The sequence below is a fragment of the Dendrobates tinctorius genome, unplaced genomic scaffold (genome assembly GCF_039654945.1).
Source record: "Dendrobates tinctorius isolate UK_male_01 unplaced genomic scaffold, ASM3965494v1 ptg000062l, whole genome shotgun sequence".
NCBI lineage: Eukaryota > Metazoa > Chordata > Amphibia > Anura > Dendrobatidae > Dendrobates > Dendrobates tinctorius.
The window spans coordinates 34675347-34701381 of record NW_027361730.1 but is presented as its reverse complement, the minus strand read 5'-3'; the positions used below and the strand labels follow the sequence as shown (position 1 = coordinate 34701381).

Sequence of the window (26035 nt, the reverse complement as noted above, 5' to 3'; positions counted from 1 at the left end):
TGATAAGCAGCTCACTGTCAATAGACAATGTACACAAAGTTGGTGGGTGCATTTTCTGAGCTCTGCTGCATCTAAAAACTGCCACACAATTGCTGCACCCAGTAAACAAAATGATACATCACTGAAATCAGGGTCTATTTTCCTATGGTATACTGGTCTCAGCTAAGGTAATAAGAAACCAGCTGACAGATTAAATCCACCATACACATTAGAAGAAAGTCTACTTCTCCCCTGACTTTGTCCAGACTGGTCGAACATACACAATGGATTTGGGCCTCCTTACTTTACCCCCGATACATGATGTTGAGGTAGAAAAGGATCAGGCAGTTGGAATTTCCATTTTTTTTTTTCACTTGGGGCAGATCAGCCACTTACTCCACTCTCACCATAGAGAACACAGGTGTTGATCCGCCAAGTGTTCCAGTGTGTGGGGAAGGCTGGAGAGACCATTATTGGCCAAATGGATCCCTCTGCTGATAGTTTTCTGAAGTCTATGGCCAGCTGTAGCATAGGCACACTAGACTGCGTTTCTATATAATAGCGGGCTGCAACAGGGGTGTAGACTAGATACAAGCTCACGCGAAACTCAAAATAAACAGGTCTACATTCTGCAAGTCTGTTCATGTTAAAAACGTGCAGAAAATCCTGCAAACTCAGAACACTTTCCTGCATTTTTCTAACTTTAGTCTTTCTTTAAAAGGAACCTGTCTCCAGTTTTTTAGTGTATGAAACAATGCAACCATCCTTCTAAAATGTCATTCCGGTAAAAAGGATCCATAATGAAGCTTCCTGGGGAGCATATGCAGTAATGTTTTGTGCTCTGCCTGCACTAGGGCAAAGTGCGCCTGCGCTAGCCCATAAGGCGAATACGCAGGCCATAAATTTATTTCGGCTATGTGGATGGTGCTGGACGTGTCCTCCACATCAAGCAATGGGGGAGAACGGCTTTTGGGGGCAAAGAGTCTGCACAGGTGACGAGACCAAAAGGATTTACATACAATGCAGAGGGAGGGAATATAAAAAGGTACTTTTGGTGGTATACAGGGGGTTAGGGAAAGATGGACATTTAAGTAAAGCAGTACAGGTGCTCAGAAAGGAGGTGGCATTGGTTTACACACTAACAAAACCAGTGACAGGTTCCCTTTAAACCAGGAAGACCATCGTAGACCACGTTTTCTTCTGTGAATGACAGCATTGTGTTACATAACCAGAAGACTTCCCACTTACAGTCAGGAGTGCTGTAATCATGGTACAATGTATGATGTTTAGATTCAGCCACTTTTCTGAAATGCATGTGTTTTTCCAAAATTGAGAGGCAAATCCAAAAGTAATTATAAGTATAGGGGGAAGACATAATGCACATGGCAGCATCCCTGTCCTAATCTAAAGCAATATCTAAATGGCATCTGATGAAACACAGCACAATACTTGCTGTATAGCAAATCCAACAGGTAAAAATCTTTATAAACCAGTTTCACACACAGGTACAATATGGCACTACTGCCTGGTCAGGTGGGTTCATATTACAGCTTTGTACAAGAAGGAACTTGAAATTCCAGACAGTAAGGCTATGTGCACACGCTGTAGATTCACCAGCGGATTTTTCTGTGCGGATCCGCAGGTAAATTGACCTGCAGATTGGCCAGTGGTTTTCCCCTGCGGTTTGACACCTGGACAATGGAATAGGTGGCAAACTGCAGAAAGAATTGACATGTAATTCTTTCTGCGGATTTAAAACGGCAGCTTTTCCGCAGTGAAAAAACCGCAGCATGTGCACTGCGGATTGTAAATCCCATAGACTTACATGGCACTGTACACTGTTTGTGGAACTGCTGCGGATCCGCAGAGGCCAAATCCGCAGCGTGTGCACATACCTTAAGATTCTGGCTACACTTTTTTTTTTACTCTAGATTGTAATTCATATTACAATTCTAGAATTCCACCCTTTCTTACTTTCGAATCTGAAAAAACTCTTACTGTTTCTCTTATTCATTCTTGTCTGGACTATTGTAACTCTCTTCTAATCGGTCTCCCTCTTACCAAACTCTCCCCTCTCCAATCTGTCCTGAATGCTGCAGCTAGGATCATATTTCTCACCAATCATTATACCAATGCCTCTACCTTGTGCCAGTCATTACACTGGTTACCCATCCACTCCAGAATTCAGCATAAACTTATTACCCTCACCTACACCCTACATCTCCTCCCTCATCTCAGTCTACCACCCTACCCGTGCCCTCCATTCTGCTAATGACTTGAGGTTAACATCAATAATTAGAACCTCCCACTCCCGTCTCCAAGACTTTTCACGTGCTGCACCCATTCTTTGAAATGCACTACCCAGGTTTATACGATTAATCCCCAAAGTTTTAAGAGTGCCCTAAAAATGCATTTGTTCAGACTGGCCTATCGCCTCAACGCATTAACCTAAATATCCCTGTGTGACCCATTCAATTTTTTTTTTACCATAACCAAGTTCCTTGCATCATGTTCTCACATGCTTTATGCATTTAATAGCCCTCTGTGTCTGTATGGTTACATATTTAGACTGTTAATTGGTTCATGCAGCATTATATGAACACCCGATTCTTACACTATGGCTGGTCTGAACAATAAAAGCAATTACCACCCACCTTTCGTGTCTCCCCTTTTCCCTTATAGATTGTAAGCTTGCGAGCAGGACCCTCATTCCTCTTGGTATCTGTTTTGATCTATGTGTTTATTGGTATGTTGTAATGTCTGTAGCAGTCCCCTCTATAATGTAACGTGCTGCAGAATATGTTGGTGCTATAGAAATAAAATTATTAATATAAAATGTACCCTATGCTAATCCACATCATCCTGGCACTGATGTCACATTGCCTCATGAAGGCCTCTTCATGGAGTTGCCTTGTGGTCTTCTGACTTGCCCACTGATGAGAGCCTATGAGGTCAATGAAGTGACCCTCACAAAGGAACATCACACCAGGCCTACTCCTGGGATTATAGTGTGAGGTGAAAATGTAAAGTAGCTGGATCCCTCAGATTGTTATTCCAGGTAAATTGACAGTTCACCCTTAATTTAGCTTTGGGACCACTGTAACAGCCATCTCTCAAGTTTCCCAGGCGACATATTGCTCATGCTATTGTGACCAGCCGGCATGGTCTAACCATGCTCTCATAACCTGTCGGGTCTCTGGATAGGTCTCCCATAGAGTAAAACTGGGATGTCAACAGATCGTCATGATTTCCACAACAAAGTGTATTCAGCATAGCAAACAATCCCCCAGAAATCTATTAATAACCTCACTGATAACATGCCAAGGCGCATACATGCGAGGATTTCTTTACGTGCCACTCATACTAAATACCATTGAGAAGTATTAAATTTTGCTTCCATTTTTTCATCATTAGGAACATGTCTAGAGAACCTGTGATTTCCCCAATTCCACTTCTTTATCATTTATTGCAATGTTAATATTGAGTATATACACAGTGTGAAATCTCTTCAGTAATGAAGCAGAGTCCATAAAACAGAAAGTGTTTAATAAAGATACAAACCCTGGAAATATTTAGCAGAGTACAAGTACTAGAGCCTTGAGGAGCGTGCTCTTAGCACTCTCACTATCCACCAACAAAGGTAACACATTCAATTCTGGAATAAAAAGCCCATATCTTCCAGGAGGTTCACTTTGCATTATGTAAACAGTTACGTTCCCCTATTTGCACTTACTCAATATAACGTGATGTAACAGGGCTTGCGAGACATCATAAGCTGCAATGCCACTTCATGTGTCCCTGTCCCCATATCCAGTAATGTAGTTGCAATGACCAACTTCGGTATGTAACAGAGCTAGGAACGGATGGGGGTTTTACAGTACATAGGCAGCGCCCAAACAAATCAATACAGTTGTGATTCAGTATAAAACTCTAACACCAGAACCCTCATGAGATTGCATCCATGCCAATATCCAGTGTCTGTGAATTCATGGTTAGCAAGCTTCTTCTGGTGGCCCAGTGTGCTACATTAAAAGCACCATAGCTTATGTGTTTGGAAAATATGGTCTGGTTATGCTCTCCTCTGGCCATATATAGTGTTCTCAAATGCATGTAACAAAGCCAGCTTCTCAGAGTCATCCTGTGTACAATAAGAGCCTAAACCTCTCAGGCCACATGTAGGTCATCTATCCATACCAGCCAGTTCTGTTGGCCATCTGATCAGTCACCTCCCTAGATCAGAGAAAGGCAAGGAGGCAGCGAGTAGATGACAGTAGGACAAAGCATATATTTTACCCCCCATGTTTAATCACTGGATGCAGCATGACCAAGTTTCCCCCAAACAGCACGGACAGGAGAATGAGCGTACAGGCTTGGGGGGAATCAAGTCTAGATCTTCGTCATCTGGAATCTCATCTAAGTGGTAGCCATCCTGAAGAAGCTGCCGGTTCAGGTCTTGTGAGACCTGCTAGGGAAACAAACATGAACAAATTTAACACCTTAGTTATTGACTTTCAGAAACGAATTACCTTTTAAAGGGAATCTGTCACCCTATTTTTAACCTATCAGCTGCCAGCATCGACATCAGGGGCTTATCTACAGAATTCTGTAATGCTGTAGATAAGCCCCCCGATGTAGCCTGAAAGATAAGAAAAAAAAAAGTTAGATTATACTCACCCAGGGGGTGATCCTGGTCCGGTCCGGCATCTCCCTTCATCATCTTCTTGCCTTCCTGTCGTGGCTCCTACACAGGCGCACTGCTCTGCCCTGTTGAGGGCAGAGCAGAATACTGCAGTGCACAGGTGCCGGACCTCTCTCGGCACCTGTGCACTGCAGTATCCCTCAACAGGGCAGAGCAGTGCGCCTGCGCAGGAGCCACGACAGGAAGGCAAGAAGATGTCACCGTTAGAAGAAGGGAGACGCCGGACCGGACCAGGATCACCCCTGGGTGAGTATAATCTAACCCTTTTTTCTTATCTTTCAGGTTACATCGGAGGGGGGGGCTTATCTACAGCATTACAGAATGCTGTAGATAAGCCCCTGATGTCGGTGCTGGAAGCTGATAGGCGAAAAATAGGCGACAGATTCCCTTTAAGTGTAATTATCATTGACAATTATTTTGACGGCAGGCGTGGGAAGCCCTGGGGAATTCAAGTTCTCCTAGCAAGCCAATGGCTGTATTTCATGGTTAGAGCCAAGAGTTGTCGTTTAGGTCAGGAAAAGCTCCCAGAGAAGACAGCAAGCATATCTATATAGCTCCTTTTTCATATTAAAGGAAATATGTCATGAGGTGTTTGCTACATAATCTGAGAGCAGCATAATGTAGGGGCAGATGCTCCGATTCCAGTGATGTCACTTACAGGGCAGCTTGCTGTCATTTGATAAATCCGTTTTATCTACTGCAGATCTAGCAGTTCTCTGAATATTGGGCTCTGTAAAACCCCAACACTAGCTTTCTGCACATGTACACTGTCCATAGAAAGCTGCCAATCAGGGATGGGGATGCAGGATTATACAGCATTTAGGAATATGCTTGACTACCTGGCAGTAGGTTGACTAGTCCTCTAATGATAATCGCCTGCTGATAAAACAGTGATTTTATCATGACTACACTAAGCAGTCCTGTAAGTGACACTGCTGGAATCAGGGTCTCTTTCTCTACATCATGCTGCTATCATATTAGACGACAAAAACCTGATGACAGTTTCCCTTTAATTGGTGTAGACGACCATTTTTTTTTTCCCCAACGGGTTTGGAAAAGGAAACAAAATGATTTTAATGGGCAATGTATGCCTAAACAGTGGGCCACATTACCCATCATGCCGATTCAATTTGTTTTACAGTCCCCTTTTCTGTATAGTGTAGAAAAAAAGCCAATGCCATTGCAAACTGATAATCAAAGTGAAGGTTCCCCCTTGGGCCTCATTTAGACATCAGAATCTTTTCAATATAACTAAATAAAAATCTAGTTCTCATCAGTGTCCTGGATCTGATTTTCATTTATAAAAAAAAAAAAAAAAAAAAATAATAATTCTGAGTCCATTTCTATTATCAATATGACATCTTTTTTTGTCTGCAAATTTTTTTTCACAGACCCATTTACTTGAATGTGCAAGATTGATCAATGAATTGGATAAAAAAATGGACTTTTTTTTATATGTTTGCAGACACGCAGTTTGCAAAAAGAACAAAAACACAAAACATGAACATGTGAACGGCTCAATAGAAGTTTCATCTGTGAAAAGCACGTCTGAAAGAGCCCCTGTAGGCAAATATCAAAATGTACGTCTTTAAATGTATACTTGCCTCTGCCGAGGAATATCCAGAGGAACATCTAGATTCCAATTCTACATCACTGCAACAGGAAGCAGAGGAAATAAGGGCAGGAAGCCGGAGTCAAAGCCAACAGGATGTAGATAGGAAAAGAAGAAATAGAGTCAGCTGTGGCTCAAAGGAAAATAGAATCTTGACAGTTACACAAAGTCACAACATTGGGTATGAGCCAGAACTGGAGCTAAGGCTATGTGCACACGGTGCGTATTCTGCTTTGGAATTTTCCGTGCAGAATTTACTAAATCCGCAGGTCGAATGACCTGCATTTTTCCTGCACGTTTTGTGCGGTTTTACACCTGCGGATTTCTAGAATGGAGCAGGTGGAAAACTGCAGCAAAACCGCACAAAAGAAGTGACATGCTGCTTTTTCCATTCCGCACCAAATCTGCGTGGAAAAAAAACGCAGCATGTGCACAGCGGATTTTGTTTCACATAGGCTACAATGGTGCTGTACATCACATGCGGTTCTGCTGCGTATACGCAGGGCCAAATCTGCTGCGCATCTGCAGCAGAATCCGCACAGTGTGCACATAGCCTAAGGCCGGGGTCACACTAACCGACGCAAAATACGGTCCGTAGTTTACATGCGTAATACGGATGAATGGCCCCTAAACAGTGCTCCGTATGTCATCCGTAATCAAGGTGTGGTTGCGTATTTTGCGCATGTAAGCATCCGTATGGCGAGATTCTCTCGCAGGCTTGCAAAATGGACATATGGAGCCCTATGACAGGTTTTAGAGCACAAACCAAAGAATAGATATAGACACAGAATGCATAATATAATATATATATATATATATATATATATATATATATATATATATATATATATATATATATATACACACACACACACACACACACACTATGTGTCTATATCTATTCTTTCGTTTCTTTATTAAAACTGTCAGTGTGTATAGCGCACTGAATTGCCGGCTTTGCTAAAAGACACCGGGTGCGTATTTCTCGCAGGTCACATGTGTGGTCCGTCTGTAATCCGTATTTTTTGCGCACCCATAGACTTGCATTGGTGTACTACGGCCGTAGTACACTGACAATCGCAACATGCTGCGATTGGCACGGAGCCTAGAATACGGATGAGAAATATACGGCTGGTGCGAGGGACCCCATAGAGAATCATTGGTCCGTGTCTAATGCGTGCTTTTAGCGCCTCCCACTCGGCCGTATTCCTCGCCAGTGTGACCCCGGCCTAAGGCTTTATTTTCTGTCCTAGTCCTGGCAGCTTGTGGCCATCCACTTCTGACACTCAGTCTCCACTTCCCAAGGGCTTTTGTGAGCAGCAGCAACTAGTGAAGCGACATTAAAGGAGTATTCTCATCTCCAAGATCCCATCCCAATATGTAGTAGGTGAAATAATATTAGGAAATACCTCCAATTAGAAATTAAGTATAGTTCTCCTGATTCACTGTCACTTTCCTCAAGTGCAGGCATTGCAGGACCTTAGCTAGTTGCCAATGATTGTAACCATGGATACCCAACTGTCACTAGATCAGTGGTCTTTTCGTTCAGTCACGGCACTGCCCACTCAAGTTGAATGATGTTGTGCCTAGGTCACTGAAATCCGCTTTGAAATCCCGTGCTTGCACAGTGTGTATCGTGGAGCCACGAGTGTGCAATGAAGTGGTATGTAGTACCCAGCTTCACCAACTGTGTGAGCATGCGCCGACAGTCCATGAAGCTGGATACTACACACAGCTTTAGTACGCAGGGAGCCGCTCAACACTGCGCAAGCGCGGCTCCACGACACACACTGCCCAAGCGCAGAATTTCAAAGCTGATTTGACAGACATTGGCGCAACCCCAGTAACATCGTTCAAATTGCATGAGCAGCGACACAAGCGACTGAAAGAAATGAAGAACTCCCCTATGGCTACATGAGCAGATACAATATAACTATATAAAGTGCTTTTTGCACATAATTAAAGCACCGTTTTTAATTGAAAAAAACGTTAATGATGCAATGTGCATCACTAACAACACACTGGGGACAGTTTACATGCTAAAAATAACGTGACAGGTTCCCTTTAAAACTATAAGTTGTCTTGCCAAATAGTAAACTCTCATAGGCTGTGTCGATACAACAAAAATGCTATGGATCATGGAACAGGAAGAAAAGGATGAAAAACTGGGTAGGTAAGGAGTTATACAATAGATCATTTTCTGACAACATAGCTATGATGCATTAAATGGAGATCTTCTACTTCCCCTAACTCACACCCCACCCTACAATGTTTGCCGACAATCAATCATTAACAGCATTTCAAGGAACCCCTGCACCGAAAACAATATCTTAAAGATGACCTCTATTCAAAGCTAAAAAATAGACTAAGAAATTCCACCTTTTAATAATATGTTACAGTTGACGTGTAAATTAACCATGTAAATACTTTACTGCTGTTGCATTAATTCCAAGTGGCATTCTTCATAAGTATAGGGTGTATTCACACTGTGCAGTCATAGCACAGATTTGGAAAAGTCAAGATAAACTGCATATGTGCCTATACATGTATATAGCCAATTTAAAAACTTACTAAAATCATTCTTTACTCTCAAGAGTAGATACTTTTTAGGCTTTGCTCACAATCTGTTTTGGCATTTTCAGTAATTTTTGTGAATAAATTGTACGTCTTTGTAGATTCTATTGAATCAATCAGCTATTGTGTCCAAAAAAAAGGGGTATTCCTCCTATCCAGTTACCTACTGCATTTTCTATACCTTCAAATATTGGATTTAGAAATCCAAGTTACAGTATTTTCTCTACCATTGCCCCTCTGCCCCTACCTGCAGTGCTTTAGCATTTGCATACTGTTGTCTCATGCTGCTGCACAGGATCCATTTTACAGACCCCCAGCTTCGGAGTCTCTCTAGGGTCTCGCTGATCCATACAATCGTAATTTCTGGTAAGTGTAATCTGGCTCTAGCTTTCTTTATAAAGCATGGGCTACGCATCATGGGACATGTGGTTCTTAAAGAGTTGCTGCCTGCGGACCGTAATTTTTAGGCTATGTGCACACGGTGCGGATTCTGCTGCGGATCCACAGCGTTTCAGGAGCTGCGGGTCCGCAGCAGATTTAGCTGCGTTGTACAGTACCATTGATTTCAATGGTAAACTGAAAAACGCATTGCACATGCTGCGGATTTTTCCGCAGGTTCAAATTCACAGCATGTCAATTCTTTGTGCGGATTCCGTTGCGGTTTCACACCTTCACCATTGTAGAGGTGTGAAACCGCAGGTAAACCACAGGTCTTTTGACCTGAGAATTTACCTTCGGATTTTTCCAAATCAGCGCGGAAGAAAAACCGCAGGACCAAAATCTACGTGTGCACATAGCCTTATGGCAAGATTTCATTTTTTACCAAATTGTCAGGACTGGAGTTGAAAGACAGCGACCAGGAGGAGTTGAATGGAGCAGTAGGTGGCACATGCCCATTACTGCTCCAGTGTGTTGAAGTGTTTGACAGTGGAGATTACCTGGAGAGTGCTTTATGCTCCGCTATCTTCATTAGTGTCATAGAGGTAAGTGAAGCAGCAGGGCGCAAATGCAACCTGCTGCACCATTCAACTCCTCTTGACCATGGTTTTGCAGCAAAAGGAGAAATATGGGAGAATAGTAGACCCAAGTCGCCAGTTCTGGTGAACATTGGGAAGTCTTTGTGCTAGGACCCACACCTATCCAACAGTGTTCAGCTATACAGTGGATAGGGACTAGAATGCCCCTTCAGTAACGGTCACCTGTCAGAATCCAAGGATACTAGGGTTTCATCAGACGCCTGGCTGAGAGCCGCATATCCCTTGTTAAACTTTACTGACCTGCAATACAGAAAAGGTATAAACACACAGACATAAGTAACCGACAGCTCTATTAACCAACATATTGTTCAGCAAGCCCTACCTTTTAGGTGCAGCCTTCACTTTCCCTGGCCCTCCAAGCATTCCTTTTTTTCTGAGAGCTGTCCGTGCCAAGTCTCGCTGCCTTTCTGAAAGGAGAGAAGCTCGGTAATATATCCAGCATACAAGAGAGTACAGCAATTAATTCCCAGCAGCGCCAAGTCAACCCGAAAATATAACATCTGCTCCTTTACCTTGAACCCACACTTATGCAGGATCAAGAATCCTAAGGCTGTCAGTGTGATCCTTGTAAGACCAGTTTCTATAACCTGTCTGACGTAGTCAGGGCTAGACTAAAAGTAGCACTACCCATAGCACTTAATAAAAACCACGGGTGTTCTACTTCGCTGCTAGGAAGTGTGCGTTGTTGAATAAGGCAGGCTTATATACTAGCGTTCTTGTACTGCCCAACATGTGACGTTTTTCTAAAGACTCCAAAGTCAAATGAACAATAATGTATGGGGACTGGCTGAGAACATGTATATTTACATAGGAATTGGGGCCGATGGCTGCCAGTATGTGGCAAGTGTCAGAATTCTGTACTGCGCAACACAATCAGCTACAATGAAAAGCTTCAGCAAATAAAAAGGGGCATTCCCATCTCCAAGACCCTCTCCCAATACGTAGTAGGTGTAATAATTATAATATTAGAAAATACCTCCAACTAGACATTTAGCATAATTCTTCAGATTAACCATGTTGTCTACCCCATGTAGGGCATTTCAGCAGCTTAGGTATCCATGGTTATGACCTCTCAGGATGACAGTAAGCTAGACGGCTCATAGTGGTCCTAATTTTGGATGCCTAAGCTATCGCAATGCCCTATGTAAATAATATTGGAGATTTAATTCCATGTCAATCATCTGCATCCAATTTAGCATCCGATTATAAAAGCCCTTTCAGCATGTGCTGTGGTAACATGACACCTGGCCAGCTTCACACAAAGTTTCACATGCCCCACTAGCTAGCTGATATAACAAGCCTTGCGGACTGAGTCCTTTGTTCAGCCAGCTAGGAAGTCATAGAGGAGCTATGGAAATACTATACGTCTTAGCTGTACATCGTGCATATTTCAGAGATCCCCAGAACAGGGCAAGCGCCTGTCTGGGTCTCAAGCCATTCTTACGCGCACGGGAAAAGAGATACATAGAACAGCCAGTAGCACCTAGGTAGCAAAATTGTGATTAGCCTCTATGAGAAGCAGGGGCCCGGTCAGATCTGATGGAGCAAGAACCGCTGCTCTAGGACTGCCCAGAAAGGAGTTTTGATCTTTCATAAATTTAGGGAGATTCACCTCCAAATTGCCAAGGGAGGGCATTTAGGTTCAGCCCAGAGAGCAGGCGGGGAGTGACCCAGAGGGTTAAGGCTATGTGCACACATTGCGGATTTTATGTGTTTTTGCAACGTTTTTTGGCTGCAAAAACACATACAATAAGCAACCCATTGTATTCAATGGCATTCTGCACATGCGGTGCTAATGCTGCGTATTTTTCCACGGCGGAATCGTATCGCGGAAAAATACGCAGCATGCTCATTGTTTTTGAGGAATGCATTGTTCCGCATGTGGCTATGCCCACCATGCGCAAAGTAAGCAGAAAATGTGCGGATGGTACCCACGGTCTGGAGGAGAGGAGATTCTCCTCCAGGCCCTGGGTACCATATACCTGTGTTTAAAAAAAAAAAAAAAAAAAAAAAAAAAAAAAAATTGTGATTCTCACCTGGCATCCCCAGGCCTCAGCGATGCTCCCACCAACTCCCGTTCCCAGTGATGCCTTGCGACAATGACCTGTGATGACGTAGCGGTCTCGTGTGATGCTACGTCATCACAGGTCTTTGTCGCAAGTCATCGCTGGGAACGGGACTTGCCGGGAGCATCGCTGAAGCCTGGGAACGCTGCGGGGGCCGCCGGAAGGTGAGAATAACACGATTTTATTTATTATTTTTAACATGTCTTTTTACTACTGATGCTGCATAGGTAGCCTCATAGTAAAAAGTCGTCACACTTGTCAAACACTGTCTAGTGTGCCCATATGACAATTAAATACATCTCTATATATAAAAGTGTATGTATGTATCACCAACCAATCACAAAGCATCTTTCATTTTACCAGAGCTGTTCAAAAGAAGCTGAGCTGTGATTGGTTGCTATGAGCAACAGTTTTCCTTGCAACCAATCACTAAGCATCTCATTTCACCAGAGCTGGTTAAAAGTAGCTGAGCTGTGATTGGTTGCTATGAGCAAGTTTTCCCACTTGACAACACCTCAGCAGACACTGACATGGTGGGATAAATCTAGCATCTTCGGGAACATAAGCTCCAGCCATTGTCTGCCCCCCTGAAAGGAGCAGAGAGCACATGACAAATGAATCCTCCCCTCCCTGCCCATATATCCATCACACATCCTCCATCCCGTAGGCACATCTTCCCTCTTAAAGGGATCATTGGTATGGAAGTCAGAGCAAATCCATCCAGGGCTTTGGTTTTGACCCCAGGCCTCTCTTAAAGGGATCCCTGGTATGGAAGTTAGGACCGTTCCACTCATCTCTGTGGTTCTGACCCCAGGGTCTCTTAAAGGGATCATTCGTATGGAAGTTAGGGCAAATCCACTCTGCGCTTTGGTACTGACCCCAGGCCTTTCTTAAAGGGATCTCCGGTATGGAAGTCAGGGCAAATGCATCCAGCACTTTGGTTCTCACCCCAGGCTCTCTTAAAGGGATCTTCTGTATGGAAGTTAGGGCAAATCCCTCAACGCTCTGATTCTGACCCCAGGGTTCTATTAAAGGGATCATTGGTATGGTAGTCAGGACAAATCCACTCAGCGCTCTGGTTCTGACTCCAGGTATCTCTTAAAGGGATCCCCGGTATGGAAGTTAGGACCGTTCCACTCACCGCTCTGGTTCTGACCCCAGGCTGTGGGATATTAGTGGTAGTAGACGGTGGCTCTGACGGGATGATGTGGAATATTAGGGGTAGTAGTCTGGTGGCTCTGGCTGACGGGACGATGTGGGATATTATAGTGAATATGGCTATGCGAAGTTCTACAATAAATAAATATATATATATACACTCACTGGCCACTTTATTAGGTACACCTGTCCAACTGTGTGTTAAGACTTAATTTCTAATCAGCCAATCACATGGCGGCAACTCAGTGCATTTAGGCATGTAGACATGGTCAAGACAATCTCCTGCAGTTCAAACCGAGCATCAGTATGGGGAAGAAAGGTGATTTGAGTGCCTTTGAACGTGGCATGATTGTTGGTGCCAGAAGGGCTGGTCTGAGAATTTCAGAAACTGCTGATCTACTGGGATTTTCACGCACAACCATCTCTAGGGTTTACAGAGAATGGTCCGAAAAAGAAAAAAAATCCAGTGAGCGGCAGTTCTGTGGCCGGAAATGCCATGTTGATGCCAGAGGTCAGAGGAGAATGGGCAGACTGGTTCGAGCTGATAGAAAGGCAACAGTGACTCAAATTGCCACCCGTTACAACCAAGGTAGGCAGAAGAGCATCTCTGAACGCACAGTGCGTCGAACTTTGAGGCAGATGGGCTACAGCAGCAGAAGACCACACTGGGTACCACTCCTCTCAGCTAAGAACAGGAAACTGAGGCTACAATTTGCACAAGCTCATCGAAATTGGACAGTAGAAGATTGGAAAAACGTTGCCTGGTCTGATGAGTCTCGATTTCTGCTGCGACATTCGGATGGTAGGGTCAGAATTTGGCGTAAACAACATGAAAGCATGGATCCATCCTGCCTTGTATCAACGGTTCAGGCTGGTGGTGGTGGTGTCATGGTGTGGGGAATTTTTTCTGGGCACTCTTTGGGCCCCTTGGTACCAATTGAGCATCGTTGCAACGCCACAGCCTACCTGAGTATTGTTGCTGACCATGTCCATCCCTTTATGACCACAATGTACCCAACATCTGATGGCTACTTTCAGCAGGATAATGCGCCATGTCATAAAGCTCGAACCATCTCAGATTGGTTTCTTGAACATGACAATGAGTTTACTGTACTCAAATGGCCTCCTCAGTCACCAGATCTCAATCCAATAGAGCATCTTTGGGATGTGGTGGAACGGGAGATTCGCATCAGGGATGTGCAGCCGACAAATCTGCGCCAACTGTGTGATGCCATCATGTCAATATGGTCCAAAATCTCTGAGGAATGCTTCCAGCACCTTGTCGAATCTCTGCCACGAAGAATTGAGGCAGTTCTGAAGGCAAAAGGGGGTCCAACCCCTTACTAGCATGGTGTACCTAATAAAGTGGCCAGTGAGTGTATATATAATATATATATATATATGTATATATGTTATAACTAACCGTAGTTGGTTACTATGCCCAGGCAGAGCCGGGCTCTTCAGCTAGTAATATATAATCTAGGGCTTTTTTTTTTTAATCTCGATCAACAAATCCACACGTCTGTTTCTCAGCCTAATCTCACATGCCACTGGTGGCTAACTCCTGGCCCGATACAACCTTGTTAATGGACCAAGCATATATCGAACGAGGAACTGGTGGCAGTCCTACTAACCTGATAGGATCTGTTTCACTGGCGCTAGTGAAAGGGGCTTCTCAGCCTGTCAGGGTTGTGAGCAAGTGTAGTGCCACATCAGTGACTGCTTGTGCCACCTTCTCTCACTCCCCGTGCCTCCCTGGGCCCGTGAGGACAGGAGGGTGTCCGTGTAATACTGTGCCAAGCTGACCTTGCATGTCCCTAAGGGGTGCGGAACGTCACGTCGGTTCAAGTGGGGAGACCTTACCAAGTGATCCCGCTAACGTTTGACGTCAGGCAGGGTGGCGAGGTGTGGATCCTTCACGTTTCATCACACCCTACATGGGGGACACAACATAGTAAATCTGAAGAACTATACTACATTTCTAATTGGAGGCATTTGCTAATATTATTATTACATATTATGATAGGAACTTGGAGATGGGAATACCCCTTTAACTATTACCAACATATGGTCTCTTGACGATGACACTTTATAAGGAAATCTGTGTTCTCCCATATCCTACAATTGGCATTAATGTGCCCTGAGGAATGAACGTCATGCCCAGGGAGACCATTTACATTTCTCAGCCTGCTCTTAGCTCTATATAAGCAAAGCATAATAAATAAATATATTCTGCAGCGCTTTACATACAATATCATCATCACTGTCCCCATTGGAGCTCACAATCTAAATTCCCTATCAGTATGTCTTTAGAGTGTGGGAGGAAACCGGAGAACCTGGAGGAGGCACATGCAAACACGGGGCGAATATACAAACTCCTTGCAGATGTTGTCCTTGGTGAAATTTGAACCCAGAACTCCAGTGCTGCAGTGCTAACCACTGAGCCACCGTGCTGCTCTTTATTATAGGTGATTACAATGTAGCAATATTTATACCTATTTGTATTTCAGGAGTTTTGATATATTAAAAACACACAGAGTGAACAGTGCCACGGGATGAGAGCTGCAGATGCAGGTGTTTTGTAATAATACCTGCTCTGTTCTACGTCTCTCCTCCACTTACAATCACAGTAGAGGCCAGCAGTGACAATAAAAATTAAAGTCTAAACTTTACTAGTCAATATCTCTGCCACAGAGAGACTAAAAAAATATACACATTTTATTCAGTTTTGCAGCCACTACTTTATGATGTGGCTAGTTTAACAGGTTAAAACTGGTGAAATATCCTCTTTAAAGGGAATCTGTCAACCTTTTTTTTCGACTATGAGCTTCCGCCACTGACATCAGGGGCTTTTCTACAGCATTCTGTAATGCTGTAGATAAGCCCCCGATGTAACCTGAGAGATAAGAAGAGAAAAAAAAAAAAAAAAAAAAAAGTTAGATTATATTCACCCTGGCGTTCAGTCCGGCCCGATGAGTGTCGCAGTCCGGTCCGGCGCCTCCCATCTTCATACGATGCCGTCCTCTTTCCTTCCTGTCGTGGCTCCTGCGCAGGCACACTACTCTGCCCTGTTGAGGGCAGAGCAGAGTCCTGCAGTGCGCAGGCTCCGTGAGAGGTACGGCGCCTGCGCACTGCAGTATTCTGTTCTGCACTCAACAGGGCAGAGCAGTGCACCTGCGCAGAAGCCACGACAGGAAGGACAGAAGAGGACGTCAGAAGATGGGAGGCGCCGGACCGTAACACCATCGGACCAAGACCAGACCGCCCCCCGGTAAGTATAATCTAACTCTTTTTCTTATCTCTCAGGTTACATAGGGGGCTTATCTACAGCTTTACAGAATGCTGTAGATAAGCCCCTGATGTCAGTGGCGGCAGCTCATAGTCGAAAAAAGGGTGACAGATTCGCTTTAAGCGCCTACCGATATCTGCCATATATGAACGGCTCAAGTCGGTATTGAGTTTGGAGTGGGCCAGACTTCAAAAGGAGACCGTGAGTTTTTCTATATGCAGCAATGCTGTGGTATTGATGTATATAGTACAAGCGATCAGATGATAGCAGATTGAAGTGCATTAAGGGGACTAAAATACAGTGAAAAGAGCGCAACAAAATATAAACATGCAAGTTTATCCCCTTAAGGACAAGGAGTATTTTCGTTTTTGCAATTCCATTTTTTTGATCCCCTTCTTCCCACGGCCATACCTTTTTTTTTTTTTTCCCCCCCCCCATTAATATGGCCATGTGAGGGCTTGTTTTTTTGCGGAACGAGTTGTACTTTTGAATGGCATCATTGATTTTACTATATCAATGGTGAAAGATTCCATATGTGGTGAAGCTGCAAAAAAATAAAAAATAAAAGTGCAATTCCACAATTGTTTTTTGAATTTTTTTTTTTTTTACCATGTTCACTGAATGCTAAAAATCACCTGCCATTATGATTTTCCAGGTCATTACGAGTTCACAGACACCAAACATGTCTAGGTTCTTTTTTATTTAAGTGGTGAAAAAAAAAATTCCAAAATTTGTATTAAAAAAAAAAAGTTGCCATTTTCCAGGATCAGGGGCCGGGTGAGGGCTTATTTTTTTGCGCACCGATCTGACGTTTTTATTGATACCATTTTAGTGTGTATATGATCATTTGATCGTCCGTTATTGCATTTTGTTGCAATGACCAACAAAAAAAAAAACAAAACGTAATTCTGGCGTTTCGATTTTTCCTCACTAAGCCGTTTACCGATTTGATTAATTATTTTTATATATTGATAGATCGGGTTATTCTGAATGCGGCACCAATACCAAATATGTGTATGTTTGTTTTTTTTATTGTTTTATTTTGAATGGGAGGAAAGGGGGGTGATTTGAACATTTATATTTTCTACAATTTTTTTTTTTTTTTTTTTTTTTATACTTGCTTCAATAATCTCCATGGGAGACTAGAAGCTGCGATCATCCAATCGTTTGTACTACATAGAGCAGGGCTGCAGCCCTGCTCTATGTAGCAAATATGCTGACTTGCTATAAGCGCCAACCGCTAGGCGGCGCTCATAGCTATCCGGGGTATGACAACCACAGGGATCTCCTGCTGACCCTGGATTGTCATGCCAACCCATCGGCGATCCGCGGTCATGTGACACGGGCGCCGATGGGAGGAGGTAATGGCGCGCTTCCTGCGCGTGCCTGCTAAATGCCGTTGTCAGAGTTTGATGGTGGCATTTAAACATGCTATCTGCAGCGGGTAGACCGCGATTCCACCAGCGGCTGTTAGGGGCACATGTCAGCTGATCAGATCAGCTGTCATGTGCCAGAAAAGGTGCAGGCTCATCGCCAGAGCCCACACCAAACAGTGGGAGGCATCCAAAAACAGACTCTGCCCGTCATTGGACTTTAAGGGGTTAAAGCACCCCCCTATCCCTTCCCCGATTAAAAGTAAAACTAAAAAAAATACCTTACATGTCAACACGATCAAAAAAGTCCAATCTATTAAAACGATTTGTAAACAAACAAAAAAAGTAAAAAAAAAAAAAAAAAGTTTTAAAACCCCCAAATTATATTTTTTTTATGGCTGCAATACTACAAAAAATGCTGTTGTAACAACTGATCAAATTGTCATATCTATTCCAACATTTCATCAATAAAAAGGTCAATTCCCAAAAAACAATGTCAGAATTGTGTGGTTCTTTTTCACAATTTCACAGCACTTTTTTTTTCTTGTTTTCCAGTACACTATGCAGTAAAATGAATGGGGTATTTCAAAAGTACAACTTGTCCCAAATAAATAAGAAGCCCACATACGCCTGTTTGGACATTATTAAAAAAAAAAAGTTACGGCTCTGGGAAGAAGGGGAGGAAAAAAACAAAGTGCAAAAAACGGAGAGTCAGCCGTTAAGAGGAGCACCTTCTCACCTGCTTGTTTTTCCAAATCCATCTCTGTCCTCTTCTGGCTCCTGTAAAGCCAAAACTGTTGTGAAGACAGATAAAAATACAAATAGGAGAGAATGGCCCTTGAACTATTTGGTGCACCAAGCGCCTTGGTTCTACAGTCTCAGGGCTCATACCCATATGCGCGAAAAAAAAAACAAAAAAAAAACGGTCCAATTTCCGGACTGAAAAAATGGACAAGTGCCATGTGATTTTTAAATGGAACATCCATATGACATGTGTACACAATGCGATTTTCTTTTCAAATTTTTTTTTTTATTAAAGAGTAAAAATAAGACATTCACATAAAGGTTACAATTCCTACACGTAAAATGGGATTAGGTAATGTGAAATGAGCGGTTGATAGCAGTATGAGAACAAACAAGGTGAGAAAAGAGGTACGCAATGCGATTTTATCATGAGCTTTTACACATTTTAAAACGATAGATATATTTTATAGAGATATATAGAGATAGCCGGCAATAGAATAGAAATTTTCACGGTGATCTGTTGTGAATACACTGAGCAAGAACTGCGGTGACCTCATCACTGGCATTTTCCCACGGTCCAGAGGTCACCGCAGGTCAGGCTGTAAAGGAGCGCAGCTTCAGTGATGTCACCGCTAGTCTCTGAGGCTCCACTCCCAGCATCTCCTCATTCACCAGTGGGTTTTTAGCGAGGCGGTCGCATCTTGGCACCGTCCTGGTTGAAAACTGTATACATCCCAGATATGGATTACAGTGTGGGACACGGACGGACAGGTATGGTATATTGTTGGTTTATTATTTTACTTTTATTACAGGAGATCGAGGGCTTCGGGGAATTGGGTGTGGTTGTAAGTATTGTTTAATTAAGAATACTAATAGGAGTCTGTCTTTATTTCAATTAAAGGACTTTTTTCAGGACGTTTGTGTTTTATTTACAATTTGACTATGGGGATACGAGATCGTCACAAAGGTGACATAAGCCCCCCCAACTATTAACCCCATATGCCACCACGGAAGAGCAAGGATATGTGCCGAGGATACTGCGAGCCCCCCCCCTGGCTAAAAACATCAGCTCTCAGCCGCCTCAGAAAAGGAGTCTAAGATGCTCCTTTTCTGAGGCGGCTGAGAGCTGATGTTTTTAGCTGGGGGGGGGGGCTCGCAGTATCCACGGCTCCTTCCTAGGCTATTAACATCAGCACCCAGCTGTCTGCACAGCCATTGCTAGCTATTAATCATAGGGGGACCCGACGCCATTTTTCCCGTAAAGGAATCTTTTATTAAATACATGTCCAATATTTTGCACACATGCACTATGCTAATTGTATTGGTCACTGACATGTATATATCTACCTATTCTATATTAATTTTACTGTATGTAATCCATCTCTCCTATCCTGTTGGCTCCTGCAGTGATTTTACAGATGCCAGCAAATGAATTACTGGATATATATATATATATATATATATATATATATTCTCTATGATATAGATATATCTATATGCGAGTGCTGTCCAATTTTTACGCACCGGTGTCCCTTGAAAAGCCGGCAATTCATGTGCGGTATGTATATCTATCACATGAATTGCTGGCTTTTCAAAGGACACCGGTGTGTAAAAATCGATTGGCGAGTCTCGTCCGAGATGTGCGGCAAAACGCAGCATGCTACGATTTTTTTTATCAGTCCAATTTCAGCTGAGAAAAAAATTGCAGATGAAATGTCACCCATTGAGTAACATTGGTCTGAGTGCAATCCGATTTTTTAATCGGATTGCACTAGACTGTATATCTCGCAAGTGAGCATGAGCCCTCAATCAGATTTCAGCTTTGTCTTTTCTGCACAGGATTCGAAAATGAAAATACCGCAAGTGATATGGTTCCCATAATTTGTTTCCCTCACTGGAAGATATCAAGAATAATCAATCACCTACTTCAGCTTAGAAGTTATGGATATTAAAATAAAGTGGAATTCTCATGTCAATGTAAAGGAGTATGAAAACCTTATTATTAATGGACGCCATCACCTGAAAATGAACTACTGTGCAAATCAGATTTTATGCTAAATATATGTCCTTAACATTTCATTTACAGATTAAGATTTCTGGGGCATAAGACAACGGCGCTCGGATATCATTTATTCAGTTTCCTATAACCTATATGTCCATATAGACGGCCTAGGAGCCTGGATCCAATTAAGGTGAAGTTACTTCAGGAAACCACAGGCAATCGTGCTCATGAAGCTTCCTTTCAGATGTATTTTTTTTGCAGTGGTGTCTTTTACTTTATACTTTAAAGTATAGAGAGCGGGACGCTTTGGACTGGTCACTTTAAACTGCTTCAGGCTTTCCGAACCTTGAAGCGGGTAAAAGACGTGACACGATGGAACAGTTGCACAACAACGCCCTTTTGACAGTGCTGTGAACCAGGCCATGTTCACACGTTCAGTATTTTACCTCAGTATCTGTAAGCCAGGGCTAGGAGTGGGTGATAAATCCAGAAGTGGTGACGTGTTTCTATTATACTTTTCATCTGATTGCTCCACTCCTGGTTTTAGATTACAAATACGGAGGTAAAAAAATAAATAAAAAAATCAAATTCTGAAGGTGGGGATGTGGCCTTATGGTCATTTTATGGGGCCCCTTTACTGTGCTTTTTCAGGCGGATTACTGGTGCATGTACTCGAATAGAATTTAAAGGCGTTGTCCTTATCATACACCATACTTGGCCCTGAGAAAATAAAAAAATTCACATACTCTCCTCCCATGCCTGTGTTGCTCCTGTTGTGTCGGCACTTGCTCTTCGGGGCTCTTGCGTGGATGTTGTGACATGTGACCCCGACGCCCAATCAGCGCTGGAGTTACTGTTTCCACCTTCTGTCGAATTGAACATGAAGAGGAGGTCAGATCAGCCGCAGCCCAGGCTTCCTCTTCATGTTCCATTCACACGAAAGCTGATTCAGTGCCGGGGTCACGTGTCACAACAACCACACGAGAGCCCTGGGCCCACAAGTGCCGACACTGCGGGAATGGCATCGGCATCGGAGGGGAATATAAGCTTTTTTTTTTTTTTTATTAATCGGGGCCCAATGAGAAAGGGTTGTCCTAGTAGTTGACAAGCCCTTTAGCATTGTGAATGAAGATAAAAAAAAAAAAACACCAATTAATATCTTTTTTTTGGTTATTTTTTATGGGGGGGGGGGGGGGGTGGGAGATGCTCTTTAAACAATAACATCCAGTTATTTAATAGCATCATTATAATCTGGCTACAACAACCAGTTAGGATAAACCCAAGCTGTGGCATGCAGGAGGGCCAGAACCCATTTGTGTAGATTTCATTACAACAATATAACGTGAATTCATGAATATTTATAGACCTAAAGGACATGAATAAGACATTGGTGTCTGTGGGAAAACCGTTCACTCCATTACATATCGCTGTAAATACTTACGCAGCTTGGCCTGGATTGTAGGACCCTTGCTCATCAGATATGGGCCTTTTTTCTCCACCGCAGGCCCCTTGGACTCCATTATCCATCCCTGTGAAGATGATTATTACAGTCACTAGGAATGGTGGCAATTTCTTACATTACTCTCATTAGCAGAATGGGAGAGCGAGGCGAAACATTCAGCTGCTACAGAGATAGCCCTACAAGAAGAGCACATGCAAAATCCCCTGGAAGGACACAGATAGGTGGGCATTGGTCTTCAGTTATCAGTCATTGCAGGATAAACAGTACTTGTCAACAAGGAACCTGATCCGTAACAATGAAATGCATCTTTGTGATAACAAAGTCTCTCGCTTTGTGATAAAATGCCAACATGTCGCCATGATCAGAAGAACCAAGGAGATGAAAAGACGTTTACTTAGGACTGGAAGGACTCTGATGTGTTCCTCTAAATGGGGAAACCCTGAGACTAGCGACAATCGACACATCTTACACGTTTTCACTCATGGATGAACAAACAGATTGATTTCAGATCTGCACCGTAAATCAGAGGAAAAATGTCTAAGTCTTCAAGAAAACCCTACAGGTGTGGACTTGGTCTTATAATGGTAAAATTCACAATTGCAATTAAAATTATACAGGGCGATTCCCTGACTACTTTACCTGGAAAAATTGCTGTAACTTCTAAGGCTAGGTTCACATTGCGTTAGGGCATCCGTTTAACGAATGCGCTAATGCTGATGTCATTTTTTACATCTTTCGTGACCTAGCGCTAATGGTATGCGCCAACGCTAGGTATCGGTCAGGTACCATGTGCTACCTAGCGTTGGCCCATACAGTTCTATGCACAGCGAACAGGTCCGCTCACTGTGCGTTACTGCCAACGCACCCAAAAACGCTGCAAGCAGCGTTCAAGGGTGCGTCATGAATTAAAGCATACTTTCTAACGCATACCGATTTTGGCATGCATTAGTATTATTGTGGGCAATGGGGGTGTTAACGGATCCATTACATAGCCTTAGTGCCGCTATGCAACGGATCCGTCAGCGCAATGCCCCCTAACGCAGTGTGAACCCAGCCTAAGAGACAGTAGCCGTACTGAAATTGGGACTGTAGATTCTTACTTCTCATGAAATAAAGTGAGTAATGAACCTCAACAATGAGAACCTTCCTCGCGCCGAGTGGTCTCACCAACTTGTCACCCACCCGGCTGTCTCCACTACGATATAGACTGGCTGCGCCTTTCTGCGTACGTCGGTGATTTATAAGTGGTGCTTGCATTTCACTCCTGACAAATTCCTTCGTCATTTGTTAACCCCGTACAGATACAATTTGGAGGAGCACGTTTCATTGTGAAAATTATGTCCTTAACCACTTTGGAATTTTCCTTTATTTTGTGTTTCCGTTTTTCGCTCCCCTTCTTCCCACAGCTTTTTTATTTTTACGTCAATATGGCCAAGTGAGGGTTTGTTTTTTGCGGGACGAGTTGTACTTTTGAAAGACACCACTGATTTTACCATATAGTGAACTGGAAAATGGGAAAAAAATTCCAAGAGAGTGAAATTGCAAAAAAAAGTGCACTTCCATAATTATTTTTTTTCACCAAATTCTAAAACTGACCTGCCATTATGATTCCCCAGGTCATTACCAGCTTGTAGACACTAAACATGTATAAGTTATTTTCCAGTGGTGAATAAAAAAGGAAAATTTTCTGAGACACATAGCGCCTTCATTTTTCGGAATCTGGGTGAGGGCTTATTTTTGTGCGCAGAGCTAACGTTTTTATTGATACCATTTTGGGGAAGATATGATGTTTTGACTGCCTGTTATTGCAATATTGCGGTAAAAAAAACCCTTAATTCTGGTGTTTTGAATTGTTTTCTCGTTACGCCGTTTACCAATTGGATTATTTTTATATTTTCATAGATTGGGTATTTATGAACACAGCAATACCAAATGTGTATTTTTTATTGTTTTCTATTGAATGGGGCAAAAGGGGAGTGATTTGAACTGTTATATTTAAAAATTTTTTTTTTTTTTTTTTTACTTTTCACTTGCTTCAATAGTCTCCTTAGGAGACTTGAAGTTGTGATCTTCTGATCACTTGTGCTACACATAGCAGGGTCATCTGCTATGAACACCGGCCACTGGGCGGCGCTCATAGCAGATCAGCATGCCAACCCATCCGGCACCGCGTGATCATGTGACAGGCGTCGATGGGTGGAACTAGCAATGCGCTTCCGGCACGGACATGTTAAATGCCGCAGAGATTAACAGCAGCATTTAACATGTTAAAAGCCGCGGGTGGATCGATATTCCATCCGTGGCTGTTAGTGGCACGTGTCAGCTGATGAAATCAGCAGTCATGTGCCGGAAAAGATGCAGGCTCAGAACCAGAGCGCGCATCAAAGAGGGGGGAGGAGACCCATGATGCACCTATACGTCATAAGTCGTAAATGGGCTAAAGAGTTGCCAAAGTGAGTTTCTAAAGTGGTTTTGTAGGTCAAAATCCATTGTTCAAACCGTGTATTCTGTCATTGGTAAATAGGCTGGAACGTACAAGAACATTACCGGATAGGGGTGATCACAAGTGTATATATATATATATATATATATATATATATATATATATATATATATATTTTAGGTGATCCCAGAAAATTCATTTGGTAGATGGTGCCCGCATAGATATTTGATTTGATTGGATAGGAATGATGGCGCACGTTTGAGGAAACATTTCCACATGTGAAACAGCGACTTCTGGCATAGCCACGTAAACTGTTAGGCTTTCTGATGACACACGCACGTCACAGTCCACATGTCAGCGAGCGGTCAAGAAAAGTGGTGTTCTCCCGTACAAAATTACTGTCATTCAGGAAATGAAAGGGCACGATCAAGAGAAAAGAATCAGTTATTGCTAAATGTTTTCCTTCGGGCCATTTGAAGGGACGGGTGTACAGTGACAAGGCACAGATATTACAGGCACTGCGAGAGGACATACAGCGAGAAATTCAGGCTGCGACCCCAGACATCCTGCGGAATCCATTCCGTGCAGGCGTGCTAGGAGGCGACCGGTGGCCATCATCATCACCTGCTTCACAACAGCTGTGTCTCATGCACCAAGTTATGTCCAGTCCAGATGTCAGCACGGCAGATTAGCTCGTTTTTTAGTGTTTGCACTTTTTGGACCAGATGACTTTTTATGGAGGAAAACCCTGGCTACCGTTCACACCACTTGCAGATCTGCTGCGACAACTTTGAAAGAGCAAAAACAGGATGAAATCTTCACAACTGCTGGAGGAGAATCGCGGGCAGCAGAGACAGTCAGGGGAAATGTAACAGGAGGTGACAGCTAAGGAGGCAGAGGCTGCCGGGACGGCAGGCACACACACACACACACACACACACACACACACACACACACACACACACACACCGTACACGGCGTTACCTGGGCGCTGTCCCCGGCGGAGGAGCGGGCTCCGGTGTCACTCCGACTGCTAGGCTCCATACGGCTCTTTCAGGCCGGCTGACACCCATGTAAACGACTGAACAAGTCTGACCAATTAGAACCTGCCGATCTAGTCACATGACTTCAGAGTCACGCCTTGTGAAGGTGACTAAAGTGGCCATTTAGGAGGCTGGCAAGGAGACGCGTGACGTAGTGACGATTCATAGGACGTTGAAGGTCACGTGTTGTACGCGGCCTCCGGAGCTCCCCAGCCAACAACGTTAATAGCACATTCTCCTATTAGGGGCGGACACTGAGTGCACCGTGTGCTGGACATTGCAACCTGTGGGCGATCACCACCGTCTGAGGCTGAGCAGTGCAGGAAAATAACATCAGGGGCCTATTAGAGCTGTATTAAATGCAGGTCCTGTGAGCGCCCTCCTGTGGTAATTGTAGGTAGACGCATTTTTTCATTTAATTTGAAGGGAATCTGTCCCCATGTCAAAAATGCCCAGTTTTTACTTTTATCTTATGCCTTTTTTTTCAATCTTCCATAGCGTTCCAGAGATATGGTCCTTTATATTTTTAGATAGTGTAACATATGATGGGAAAA

The 26035-nt window shown here is 43.3% G+C and overlaps 1 protein-coding gene across 2 annotated transcripts; it reads right to left on the bottom strand.

Moving 5' to 3' along the window:
- Positions 1 to 3504: 3504 nt before the first annotated feature.
- FAM219B (family with sequence similarity 219 member B) lies at positions 3505 to 25578 on the bottom strand. Of its 2 annotated transcripts, none has more exons than XM_073579509.1 (6): positions 25423 to 25578; positions 21975 to 22062; positions 10224 to 10308; positions 10064 to 10141; positions 6283 to 6331; positions 3505 to 4444 (listed from the first exon to the last, which is right to left on the bottom strand). In XM_073579509.1, exons 1-6 carry the CDS (start codon positions 25480 to 25482, stop codon positions 4286 to 4288), a joined length of 519 nt encoding a protein of 172 aa, XP_073435610.1. In that variant the 5' UTR covers positions 25483 to 25578; the 3' UTR covers positions 3505 to 4285. The 2 variants fall into 2 exon arrangements, with proteins under 2 accessions (XP_073435610.1, XP_073435611.1); XM_073579510.1 differs by having other exon boundaries at positions 3505 to 4441.
- Between the last annotated feature and the right edge of the window lie 457 nt (positions 25579 to 26035).

Excerpts from the sequence above, each read along its gene's own strand:
- FAM219B (XM_073579509.1), bottom strand. The coding sequence starts at position 25,482 with ATGGAGCCTAGCAGTCGGAGTGACACCGGAGCCCGCTCCTCCGCCGGG. Across the intron at positions 22,063-25,422 it reads CCGCCGGGGACAGCGCCCAG|GGATGGATAATGGAGTCCAA; the intron begins GTAACGCCGTGT and ends TCATCTTCACAG. Across the intron at positions 10,142-10,223 it reads GTGAAGGCTGCACCTAAAAG|GTCAGTAAAGTTTAACAAGG; the intron begins GTAGGGCTTGCT and ends TCTGTATTGCAG.